Source organism: Amphiura filiformis, chromosome 8 (genome assembly GCF_039555335.1).
Source record: "Amphiura filiformis chromosome 8, Afil_fr2py, whole genome shotgun sequence".
NCBI lineage: Eukaryota > Metazoa > Echinodermata > Ophiuroidea > Amphilepidida > Amphiuridae > Amphiura > Amphiura filiformis.
The window spans coordinates 51031321-51045219 of NC_092635.1; the positions used below are offsets into that span (position 1 = coordinate 51031321).

General features: G+C 37.4%; 1 protein-coding gene across 1 annotated transcript; it reads right to left on the reverse strand.

Moving 5' to 3' along the window:
* Positions 1-950: 950 nt before the first annotated feature.
* LOC140158298 (aldehyde dehydrogenase 1A1-like) lies at positions 951-11232 on the reverse strand. The gene is made up of 13 exons (XM_072181403.1): positions 11203-11232; positions 10344-10448; positions 9746-9886; positions 9182-9311; positions 8382-8572; positions 7408-7521; positions 5545-5647; positions 5211-5395; positions 3717-3881; positions 3093-3250; positions 2466-2540; positions 1735-1774; positions 951-1261 (listed from the first exon to the last, which is right to left on the reverse strand). Exons 1-13 carry the CDS (start codon positions 11230-11232, stop codon positions 1229-1231), a joined length of 1470 nt encoding a protein of 489 aa, XP_072037504.1. The 3' UTR covers positions 951-1228.
* Positions 11233-13899: the final 2667 nt, after the last annotated feature.

Below are 13899 nucleotides of genomic sequence, written 5' to 3' on the forward strand. Positions count from 1 at the left end.
TGCACAGCCCCTTATGTTATCTTCAATTTAAGCCAACTGAATAAACTTATATAAAGGTTATAAAACGGTTTCATACAAAATGTTTCGAAACATTCAAAAGATGCCATTGTTTTAACAAGTTGACAAAAGACATTTTTTAAACAAATCGCCGCTCGAACGACATATCTGTCTATCAGCCATTTTTGACAAAATCAGATAAGATCAGTTTCATAATCTTTGTATAAAGCTCTACATTCTGACAAACTTTCAAGACATGCATGTCATTAATTAATTAAGTATTATCAATAATTAGGTTTGGCGTATCTCACTCAATGGAATGATTGTGTACAGCATTCCTCATGTGTTGGACGACATAGTGGCGTATCAGTGACATACGCGACAATGTCGTAAACTATTTTGGTATATCGCGGCTGTGTGGCTAATATGGATAATCTATTACTCAACATACTGGCGTATCACGTGTCCTATGTCAATTATGAATGGAGAATAATTTTTCAAAAAAAAATGACTTACTGGCGTATCAGTTTAATGACTAATTACAATTAATTGGTGAATGAAAACCATGTATTTTATACAATAAATGTAACTTAAATATTTATATTTTCATATCCATTCAAGAAAAGGAAACATTTTAATTGAGGTAATGTATGACAAAGGGTTAAAAGTTGCAAAAACTTCAGATGTAATTATTTCAAATTGGCCATTTTCGTGATATACCACTATGTCATCCGCGTGACGAAATGTTTACAAAAATATAATGACATTTTGACAACATAAAACATAACATGTTTTTTTATACAGAAGTTTAAAATGTTTTAATAAGTAATAAATAATTTTCAGAAACATTTAAAACGTTTGTGTTTGCTTGGTAAGCAAGGAAACGCACCCCTACACACCCCCACCCCATGGGAATAATTACCCAAATTTACATATTTTTATTTTCTATTGGCTTAGTTCTGTTGCTACGTCTTCTTTTCGATGTCACTATGGACCACAATGTCCGCAATGGCATAGTCCAATAACCTCATTTAAAAAATCATTATGCAAAATTTGACCTCAAGTTGCAGAGTATGAGTTTTTGTACTCAAATTTTCAAAGGTCATTCAATGAATGCGCAAACGGTATTGAGGTTAAAGAGCAGTGCCCTGATAGATGAGCATGTTGTGGATCTTAGTTTGTAATCATGGTATTATATGCAGACATCAGTCGATGATTCATTGGAAGCGAGCTAAAAGTTCTTTACTGGAATTTTGACGATAACCTGTGGAAAAAAAATCACATTGTCATTTATAGCTGGAAAAAGGCTGTGAATGTGCAAAAACCAAAAGACGACATTGTGCTATTCCAGAAAATAGAGAACTTTTCAATAAAGGAAATGGCTGGATTTCCAAGTTTTCTTTCTAAAAATGACTGAAATTCCCGTTGCCAATGTTACTGGATAAAGCTTGGGAATACAATTAAATGAATGAACCCCTCTATAGGGGGCGTGAATCTTTTTTGGAGTAGCCCATTTGAAACCGACTAGATATTCAATAATATGCAGTATTACGTGATTTGTTGAGCTCTAGTTATGTGAAACGAAATTAATATTTTTAAATTGATTCATTTACGTACCACCAAATGTTAAATAAATACTATTTAGACCATTATTTTTGGCCAATCACATCCATCCACATTTGATAGTAAACATTATTTTTCTATATTTTAAGGAAGGTCTGATGATGAATTTCTTACCGTCTTTATCTCGCAATATTCCGAAAGTCCTTCCTCGCCTCTACGCAATAAAATGATAACGTATATTATTTCGGTTAATAAGTTTTATCAAGGATAATTATGTTATAAGCGATTGATGATAGCCCTCTTAATATGCAAGAGTGTCCTGAGGGCCTCCTCAAAAAGTAAAAATATCAATCTTTGAAAGAAGTGGGCGATGGGTCAAAACAATTTTTGAATGTATTGCCCCGCAATATAAGCAGGCTGCACTCATCACATGTCATGCCTGTGCATGTGTGCAATCATAGATTGAATACATACCGCTCTTTTCAAAGACACTATTTGTACAGGTGTGAGTGAAACGTACATGGACTCTTCGAATTACGATCCAGGTCTTTATTTATTGATAATATGGTGTGAAGCAGAGGAACAGCGTACGTCTAGTGCAGTGCAACACATTCAAAAATAGTTTTGACCAGCCGCTATGGTAATAAATCCTGTTACATCACTACTTCTACAGCGAATTCCATTTTGAAAAGTGTTGGAGATTTATTATTGTGTAAATGGTTGAGAGTAAAGTCGGACTATATTTTTCTTCTCTAAAAGTGCAAAATTTCCAAGTATTTTACTCTTTTCGGAGTGGTTCCTCAGTTCACTCCATTCAGGCGTGTTGTTGTGTTTTTAAAACTGGGTTAAATGTGAAGGATAAGTTCCAGCATGTCTGTTTTACTCAGTTTATGATTGTCACTTACCCTTCGCGTCCAATTCCTGACTGCTTGTAGCCACCAAAAGGAGCTTGCATTGAGAAAGCTGCATAACAATTCACCCTGAAATAAGAACAGAATTCATTGCGATACTGTCTTGAAGATACCAAAGATTAAGAAGACAGCACAGACATGGGTAGCATTGTAGACAACGCAAATATGGGTAGATTTTCCTGATTCTATTTATTTTGTTGCAATGTTACCGCTTAGGGTCCGTATACACAAAAGAGTTAAACCGGGTCTAAAGTTAGACCTGGTCTAAGTAGAATTTAGTCCAAGGAGAAAGGACATTTTCTTTCACATTTGCTTAATTTATTTTGTATTATTTTTGAACTTTGCATTTAAAAATCTTTAGAATTTGCTAGCTAATTTAGGAAGGAAATAAGAGTAAAAGACCATTCCTGATGGAACTTAATTCCACTTAGACCCGGTCTAACTTTAGACCCGGTCTAACTCTTTTGTGCAAACGGACCTAGGTGTTTGCTAACTGCCCTCCAGAATAATGATACATGAAAAGGAAAATTTGAGGTTATTGCATCGGCAATTAGTTTAAGTTAGGTTTAACCAATTGTTGATACTTTAGCAGTATTTAGAACTCACTAACAGTTCACTTACCAAACATATCCTGCTTGGATTGTGTTGGCAATAGTGAGAGCTTTGTCAACATCTTTAGTAAATACGGCTGCGGCAAGACCATAACTTGTATTGTTAGCTCTTTCGGCAACCTCTTCGATAGTTTTGAACTTAAAGATACTTTGTACGGGTCCAAAAATCTGAAATATACAATATGAAGTTTAAATGATCAAATCATATTGTCACAGTCAAAGAATAAGAAAATGAGCGTTGTGACGACACTGACATCAATCGTTTTACGAGGTTATTCGTCGTAGAAGTAGTGATGTAACAGGATTAATTACCATAACGATAGGTGAAAACAATATTTGAATGTATTGCCCTGCACTAGACGTACGCTGTAACTATGCATCGCATTATTTAATTATCAAATAATATGCATAAATATCTGGATCGCAATTCTATTATAAATTTCACATTTATATGCTGAGTCAATGTACGTGTCACTCACACTTGTACGATTAGTGTCTTCGAAAAGAGCGGTACTGTGTTCCATCTATGATTATACACATACATACATGGCAGGTGATGAGTGCAGCATACTTGTAGTGTAGAGCTATACATTCAAAAATTGTTTTAACATATTGGTATAAAATGTCTCATTACCTCTTCTTTTGCTATCCTCATATCATCTTTAACGTCAGAGAAGACAGTAGATTCAACAAAGTAACCTTTGTCTCCATGCCGACCACCACCGCATTCTAATTTGGCGCCATCTTTCTTCCCGCTCTCTATCAAATCCATAATTTTGTCCACTTGTACCTGTTCAATCTGAGAATTATAAGAAGTCAAATTAATGCATTACCACGATTACCAATAGTTCTGATTCTTCATTCCCGCACCCACTCTTCAGCGTTACCCAGCTCGCCCCCCCGCACCAACCGGGAGTAGGACCGTCTACCAGTAGACTGTGCTGCATATACCCATTGCTCCAAGACTGCTCTAATGGATGTTCGTGGGAAGTAGACACCACCAGATTGTTTCACTTGCACATGTTTATATTTGCACCTGTTTTCAGCTTTCCTGAAGGAAGGACGGAAGGATGGAAGGACGAAAGGAAGGAAGGAAGGAACCCAATTTTCAAAGGCCAATGCTCACGTCCCGTCCCGTTGACGATTGCGAAAGGAGTGTGTAAGCAAAATAGTGTATTAATATAAAGGACAGGATTAATAAATGATATCTCTAATCATCCCGTTTAAGGGCTATGATAAGAACGTTTGCACAGTATTTTTTATGGGACATGAGAGCACATCAGACATATCGAATTGAATTTTGAATACGAGGAACGTCCTCCTGATATCAAACATTTTTTCCTCAAAAAGACCTATATTTTGGTGTTTTGGGGGAAAATTCTTCAATACGAAAGGTCAAACCTTTCAATTGATCATCGGCTTTTCATCCCAGCTACATACACTAATACATATCATTAGATTTAGAAAGTTTACTTCGAGGACTGTTAAATGAAGAGCTTGTTTCCAAACTATGTTAAGTGCACAACCACATGTTTCTCATTTACTTGTGTGATACAATCACAATTACCTTGAAAAGTTTGACATTAGCAACAATGAGTTGTACCATCATCAAACCATTATTTACCCCACCAATGATGCTTAACAATATGCAGACTATTGTTCTCATTTGAGAATCAAAGGCCTCACACAGTATTGTTACTAGCATCCATCCACTGGTTACTTCGTAATGGTGCATACAACTGAAATTAGTATAACTCATCATTTTTAATCATTTGCCATAAAATGTGCAAATTATTTGATATCAGAAGGACATTCTTCGTATTCAGAATGCAATTCGATATGTCTGATGTGCTCTCATGTCCCACAGCATGGGAAATGTCCAGTTTTACACGAAATTGCCGATTGTGTTTTAATCTATCGACGGTGTCTCAATCCATTCACGTCGAGATAAATATGAAATAGGGACAGTCTTCAAGGTTTAACTGATCATACTCAAGCAGCACATAGAATGCCCTTCTATGTCCGGTCAGTTCACTTCTATTCTTAAAAGTTACGCAAACGGATATTCTCCTAAAGACAATAATGAACATGATGAAAACCTTCTTGTCATTTTCAGGAATGCACTAACCTGAGGTCCACCTTGTATCTTTGGATCGTACGGATCTCCAATTGTTCTTTTCTTGGCTCTTTCTACGCTTCTTTTGACAAATTCATCGTAGATTTCGTCTTGAACAAAGATTCTGGAGCCAGCAAAACAAACCTGCCCCGAATGATTGAACAAACCTATGTGACTCCATTCAACTGCGCTATCCACTGAAGAAAGCAAAATGGTTTTAAAATGGATCACAACCAATTTATATGGCAACATTCAGCAGAGAAATAAAATAATATTTAGAAATCTGCAATTTGAAATTTTATTTATTTTTATTCAAAATGCGCTAATGCTATTACTCTATTCTTACGGTCAGCATCGGCAAATATGATATTTGGGCTTTTGCCACCCATCTCCAAGGCAACCTTCTTCAGATTGCTGTTGGCAGCGCTCTTCTGAATTATTCTTCCAACCTGTGGATCCAATTACAAGTTTCAGTGCACAGTCAGTCGTGTTTGTAAATGCAAATATTATATTACATACTATATTACAAAGTATAATAGGTCAAAATATAGTAGGCGTAATATGATTTTACATTGTTTTCACGATAGGTCCAATAAAAAAAATAAATTCCATGCCAATGCAAAGGTTAAACTTTTTCTGTTGGATTCTTATCATAATACTATTTACAGAGTGTCCGTCCGTCCGTCCGTCCGCGCGCTATCGCGTCGCGCGGAGCGCTTTCGCTGAGTCCGCGCGCTATTGCGTCGCGCGGATCGCTTGCGCGCGGATCGCTTGCCCGCGGATCGCTTGCGCGCGGATCGCTTGCGCGCGGATCACTTTCGCTGAGTACCAACGGGCGCAGTGTGTGCAACTGAAATCATTAGGCCTACAGTGTGACTACCAAATGCATCTCATCGGACCAATAGGCCTATTTTAAACACATACAGCCTGTCTCAAAAAAAATTGTGCAAGTAAAAAGCGCCCTCTGTGACAATTAGAAAATACCGTTGTGACATAATGCTTACATCAACGTCAAGGGCGTAGACTTAGCTCTCAAATGCCGTTTAGTCTGTTCAATTTGCTTGTTTTAATCTTGAGATATGCTTACTTAACAACGAAAGGGTAAAATCACAATTGTGCCACTTTTACTAGGGAAGAGGGCTGTACATGTAAATCAATGATAGCATCCTTCGTGATGATAGCATCAAGAGTTCCTTCGAGAAATCAAAAGAATGCATCAATATATAATTGTTTTTAATGTTTTATCATGATAAAGGTATAATGGTTCCCCTTTTCCACTTACGACAAATTAAATGGTAAATAAATATTTCACATTCTGCTGTAAAATTAAATACATCTGCATGTCAATGATTTTACCATGGTATACTGTTCTCATTTGTCATTCAAGACATGTTAAAAGACAAACATATATTGTACACTAATAGGTTAATGAACTTTGACAAGTTTATGAAATTAGACAAATTAATGAAATTAGACAAAATAATGCACGCGCGCTGGTGTTGATGCGTCTAATGCGAAGGGGGAGTGCATTAGACGCATCAACATCAGTTATCATTGATTTACATGTACCAGCCCTATTCCCTAGTAAAAGTGGCACAATTGCGATTTTACCCTTTCGTTGTTAACTAAACATATCTCGAGATTAAAAAGAGCAAATTGAACAGAACAAACGGTATTTGATAGCTAAGACTGTGCCCTTGACGTTGATGTAAGCATTATGTCACAGCGGTATTTTCTAATTGCCAAAGAGGGCGCTTTTCACTTGCACAATTTTTTTTGAGACAGGCTGTATTTCAATACGGAACGCGTGCATAGGCCTTTTTCAGTAGAACATGATTATTTCCGGGGTCATCCAGAATGGTTAACATTAAAATAATCAGTTATGGTAAGGCATTATAACCCGTTATATTAGGCGTTATTGCGTTTACTAATTTCGGGGTATTTTCGGGATCCTCCTTGGAAGACGTAGGCCTAGGTGCTAGGCCTATATCATAGTAGTTAAAAAGGTCAGAGCAGGTATATTGGTAACGGGTGTTGGGCAATTAGAGATAGGCCTATTACAAGAACTGCCCGACCCGAGAACCGCGAAATCTAGTATATATATATTTAGCACGTTTAGTTTCCTGGAACATCATTGATTGAACGACTGCACAAATTAGTGTTTGAACATATATAACGGATCCTTGTGGTACACCAAGTATAAACCCACCTCTGTTGATCCAGTAAATGTAACCATATCGACATCCATGTGTTCACTTATTGCTGCTCCGGCAGTCGGTCCAAATCCTGGTACTACATTTACAACGCCAGGTGGGAAACCAGCCTAGAATGAAAATTCAGGTTACGATAACAAGATGATGTCAATAAGATGTTAGGATAAAGTGTTGCTTTAAGACCAATTGTTTGTTCCGAATCATATATGATATACTTTACGCTTATCCTAGTCAGTTCACAAGATCATAAGTGAAAAAAAAAATCAAAAAAAAAATCAGTTCATATAAGACCATGCATTTCAGTTTTCAGGATCTGTGGTTCCCCCAAATCAGTTGTTAAGGCATACCGTAAAACCCTGTCTATAAGCATATACAGTGTTTTTGATGAAAGCTACATTAATACGAAACAAGCGTGAATATGCCAATACAACAGATTGGTCTTACAAAAGTATTTGTTTGTGTATTCTTGGATCTGTAATTTATTTCCTCAAACTCCTTAATGGCGCCTGTATTAATTTAGCTTTAATCAGGAGCACTCTATATGCTTGTAGACAAGGTTTTACGGTATTGATCCCGAATCAGTTCTTTTTGGGTTTTAAAAAACCCAAAGGTTTGCTACTATAATTGAATGCCGAATTAAAAAGACTAGTTTGCGTCTGACGTGACGTCAGTGCAAAGGCGCGACGTGATTGGTTGCTGACCTGCGCAGTACAGCATTTTGGTCTGGTTGACAGGACGTCATACGCAAGCTAGTCTTTTTAATTCGGTCTTCAATTATAATTAGATGTTGGAGATCGAAAATTAGGGCCGCACTACAGGGCCAACTACATGAAATCTTCAATTTCTACCACAATTATATAGTTCAATCGAGGGGAGATTTCAAAGTTCTTTTATTATCTCACTAATTCATGTTGATTCCGATCTGTATTTCGGTTTCTTTGTACGACTATTTTTAACACATTTTCCTTACCTCTATTACAAGAGAAGCCAGATACAGTGCTGTCAATGGTGTCTGTTCAGCCGGCTTCAATACCAATGTATTTCCGCAGGTTAGTGCATTTCCAAGTTTAATCGCCGTGAGGTAGAGTGGTACGTTCCAGGGAACTATTGCACCAACGACACCGATTGGCTCGTATCTGGTATAGCAGAAGTAATCACCATCTGCAACATATTGATGGTGCAACTGATGAGTTAAATCGGTATAATGTATCGAGAAGAATTTGGTATGGGAATACATCAGGCAGTTGTCATGAAATTATATTAGGGAAACATTATTATGTGGATGGATGATAAAACATATAGGCCTATATGACGTGGTATATCAAAATGAGACGCTTTTGGGCAGGATCGTAAATGGAGAAATAGCAAAAAAAAAAATGCCGTGATTTTTTTTGTCATTTATTTCTTTATTTTTTGTTTTGAGGAGGAGGGCTCGGTTTCTAGATCGTCTGCGGTACACAGCGTCATCATCCCTATATCTTGGTGTCAGAAATTGCCATGATAGTAGGCAGCCAATATAGTGGAGCTGGTCTCTACTATATTGAGAGCAAGTCTCTTATTTTATCCCTTGAGAAAGAAAAGTTTTGTCTTTTCGAAACGTCGGGTTTTTAACTTTGTTTATATGTTTTGTGTTACTCCCCCATTGGACGCTGTGTCATATTATCCCTGTTTTTAATTTTGAAATGAAAGTCGTCTAAACAACCAGAGTGCCAGCCTCGCCACTCGCCACTGTATAATAACATAAGCTAACATAGTAGGTATGATATTTACCAATTGGTATAGTTTTGCCATGAATCTTATCTGACCACCCTGCAAAATATCGTAACATATTAGCCGCCCCACCAATAGATGGACGAGACATTGTGTGGTAAAGAAGGCCATTGTCCAAAGTCTCCAAGGACTATAAATAGGAAATCAACAAAAAAGAACAGAATATTTAAAAATATTCAACATTATATCATACGAGTATTAAACTACACGTTTAGAATAATAATATAATTGTATCATTTTATAATATGCAAGTAATCACGATCATGATAATTATTCTAATCTGACCTCAAATATTATATGATATCTTATCTATTATCTTAATCTGACCTCAAATAAACAAAACACAAAATAAACCCTCAATTACGTAACCCATCAAGAATCTAAACCTGCACTAAATTACACATAACTAGTATCAATCTTGGCCAATTTAGAGCTTTTGGTAGCAAAATGCGGTATCGAATTGGAGCTAACAAAATGCTGCACACGATCGCGTCAATCAGATTTATGACGGGTTATATAAGTGAAACAGGCAAAATATTAACGGCGTTGAATAGTTTACCGTACCGCTAGGCAATCAGCGTCTCGATCTACCAGGTCAGCTAACTTATTCAAAAGACGTCCTCTCTGAGACGCATCCATGCGGCGCCATGGTGAACCAATTTTGAATGCGTCCTTTGCAGCTTTCACAGCCAAATCTATGTCAGCCTTTAATGTTCAAGTGTGAAAAAATACGGGAAAGGGCAACAAGTTAGAAAATTGTAGCAATGTTTGAAAATACCGGTTCAAAACAAACGCATCATCATAAACACTGTCATCATCACAATCATGATGATGATGATCATTATTTTATCAACGTTGTCGTCGCCATCGTCTTCAACCTCTTCCTCCTCCTCCTCGTCACAATATTCATCATCGTTAACATCGCCACCTTGCTCATAATAATCGTCAACGTCGTCATTGCAGATCACCATTACTGCATATCTCCAAAACTGAAGTCATCAAGAAGTGGTCTTGATTTTAATTGCGCCATGCCAGAGTTGAAGTGAACACCACGTCAAAGTCCCATGCATCAAGATAAAATATGTTATCATTGTGGTTGTTGTTGGTAACATTAATTACTATTGTTGTTGTTGTTGTTGTTTATAGCTTGGCCTATTTTTACCTTGTCACCCTCCTGAATATCGCATATCTTTTCTCCAGTCGTTGGATTTAAAGTGCCAAAGGTTTTTTCGCCTACAGAATTCACCCACTCGTTGTTAATGAAAATCTGAGAAAAAATATGTATCGATCGAAAGTCACACATGTTTACATTGGACGTAATTACGTGGTTTTCTCCAAGGCTCGCTTGGAAAAAATTCAAGCATTTGGCAACATTGCAGTGATATTCTCCAAGGCTCGTTTTCCGAATACTAACCAACATTTACATTAAAATACGCAACTTGGGACCACACGGTTGCAACGTTATCTGCTATTTCAATTCTCCGCCAGTGATGACCGGTTCACATCAGTAAAAGTCACCAGTCAAAAAGCTCGCTAGGATCCCGGGTGACACTCGTATAATGAAAGTAATGTGAAGGGGGTACGACACTAGGGGTCTATCGGTGTAGGGTATTTTGTTCCAAAAAAGGGGGTCATACAGTGAGGGATAATGGAGAGTGCCAATTCAGTGCCAAGAAAACGGAGATCATTCAGTATGGGACCGCTAAAAATTGGGTGTCATTGATGGTGATAAATATCTTTCTGGGCAAAATGTGCACAATTTTGCAAAAATATGCAGATTTGGTGCAAACGTAGAAAAAAGGGGGTCATTGGGTGTAAGCTGGTGAAAAAAGGGTCTCATTGGGTGATTAGACAGGCACATGACGCGTACCAATATATAGGAGTGCCCCCGGGCTAGTACCCTAAACCTGACTCTTAAACCTAACCCTAACCCCAACTTTCAGACTAACGATCCCTTTTTATTTTTTGGACTAGCGAACCTTTTGTCGGACTAGAGAACCTTATTTTAAGTATCAACATACCTGTGTGAATTTGACCTCTGGAACTGCCATATCTGTTTTGTATTATTGCTCTTTTTATGAGTAAAATACATGCATTTATACAAAAACGCAGGAACTGCGTCGTGATATGACCTAGTAGAGCAGAGTGGAACACGAAAAAGAACGTTTGTGTCCCATCAGTTCTAAATATCGAAGTTAGCCTCACTACCAGTCCTATGTACGAGGGTCATTCAAAAAGTTCTACCTCCATCATCACATCTCTGTTATCGTACCTGCCAGGATATTGAAATTACCCATGATTACACTCTTCAAAATCTAAGCTCATTTGATGACAATGTGATTTTTGGTTGTTTAGGTATATTGGCTAAAGCGAATACAGATTTGGTACGTCAGAAACGGTTCAAAACTGAAGCTGAAATTATAGTAAAGCATCACGTTGGATTATATTGAAAATATTGGATAATCTCCATAAAATTGTTTTTAAGTTGAGGTTGTCCAAGTGCTTATCCATGATAAATATTTTGTTCCTATTTGAGCCACCTGATATGCCTTGGGACTTTGTTGAGGAGAAAGCATCGACGTTTTCAACGAACACACAAATATAGGTGAAATTGGCCAGCTTTCGACTAGACCACGTTTAAGGGCAACTCGTAATTACGTCTTTATTTTAAGCAATGGATGCATCTCGACTTGGAAATAAGATTAGAAGTTTGTTAATAACCTTGTATCAGTTGTATAAATTATACTTACAAATTACAAAAACTGTGCACATAATTTATTTGATTTTAACTTATGAACCAATTAATACAACTTAAATCAACAAGTGCTCACCCGATCAAAGTCAACAACCTATGGAAAATGAAGACTATTCTGAATATGTATCGGGTTTGTTGTGCAAAAGACCACGATACCCAGTAAAATGTACTATCTGCAAGCATTAGATATTTTCAGAAATAAATATGTAATGATTTCCACATAGATGTGGGCAACCTTTTTTATTCAAAATTAGCCTTTCTTTTCAGACCGTTTCCTTCGTACCAAATTTGTGTTCACTTTAACCAACACATCTAAACAACCAAAAATCATATTATAATCAAATAACTTTTATTTTGTAGCTTAGATATGCGAATATAATCTTGGGTAATTTCAATTTCCTGGGACGTAAAATAAGATGTGACGATGGAGGTAGAACTTTTTGAATGACCCTCGTATATTAAAGTCCTAAATATTGTTGTCTCTCCAGGACCATTTTATCGATTGATGTCAATTGTCATGACACCACAGTACTGCCCGGGCAGTAGGCTACTGCAAAGTCAAATGCGGTAGATGATTTGTTATTTGCAAGCATATACTTTGTTTTACTTTGGCAGTGTAAAGTGTGTGTGTGTAGTGTTATTTAAACTAGCGGTCACCCTCTTTCGCGGTCACGGCCTTTTGGCGGTTGGTAAATTGTACTGATATGTTGGGTGCAACCCTCAAGAGTAATTCAGAAATCAATAATCATTGTCATCATGTAATTGATGGGCATATTATAACTGATGACCACTCACTCCAGTCAGAGAAGATGAGAAAAGAGAATGACCACTGTAATAGGTTCGTACAGACTCATTGGGTCACGTACATTCCCTCATTTCAAATATATAGTTTTGGTTTCTCTATTGTTCAGAAACCAAAAATCAAGGGATTAAAAAGTAGAGCTGATCTGGTTTGCAATCATAACACTATTATGCTGGAAGGACACAGTATAGGGTATATAACCAGAAGTATACAATAGCCTATTGTGCTAACATAATTATTATCATGATTGATATCGGAAATCTATCCCTCGGACGACAGTTGATGCTCTCTGTCGAAGGTAGGTGGCATATTACACTCACGAGTTCTATGCCTAGAAATCATATACATGCGCGTATATTGAAGGATGGGGTGGGGGATTTGTTTGTTTGTATGAAACATAAACGATGCATGGAGATGATTTGATTATGAATTAGTTTATTATCCCAGGAAGCACAACCCATACCTCTTTAAGAGGGGGCTCCCCCCTATATAACCACCTCTTCCCTAAATTACCCCTTTCCCCTCCTCCTCCCCTACATTCGATATCTTCATCTCGAGCTCTCCTCCCCTTCTCTTTCACTTCCAATGCTCTCTCTCATCTGTTTCTCTCTCCCGGCCCATATCCCCTTGCCCTCCAACCACCCCCCCACCACTCACACGCACACACACCCCACACAATCTCTTTTCCCTCTATCTTCTTTTTTGCAGTAAAAATTGCTTCAGTAAAAGTCATTAGGTTATTAGAGGTCATATAATGGCCTTCCATCGATTCTGGTACATGGGATTAAGGACATGAATCGATTTTGTTTATAGCACCTATACAATTAAGGCTGGTTCAAAGTGAATATTCGAAGGCGAATATTCGGCTTCGAATACGTTTTGGGCGTCAAAATATATGCGGCTTCGAATATAAAACTATGAACCGGAGAAAGATATATTTCTACAGTTCATAGCGTTGCCCGACTGTTAACAAGTATTGCCCGTTGACCAAGGTAAGCAAAATTTAGAGAATTTCTTTAACGAAGTTAATAAAATCATAATAGGTAAACTCCATTGAACTATTGTCATGATTTAATGTCTGTATAAACATGATAAATGGGTTTAAATAGGAGCAGTGGCGTAACCAGTGGGGGCGGGTGCAAGCTGCCCCCGGACACACAA

Coding starts and splice junctions, on each gene's coding strand:
- LOC140158298 (XM_072181403.1), bottom strand. CDS start 11,232: ATGGCAGTTCCAGAGGTCAAATTCACACAG. Junction 10,449..11,202: donor CAGAGGTCAAATTCACACAG/GTATGTTGATAC, acceptor ATTTTTTCTCAG/ATTTTCATTAACAACGAGTG. Junction 9,312..9,745: donor GAGACGCTGATTGCCTAGCG/GTACGGTAAACT, acceptor TCCTATTTATAG/TCCTTGGAGACTTTGGACAA.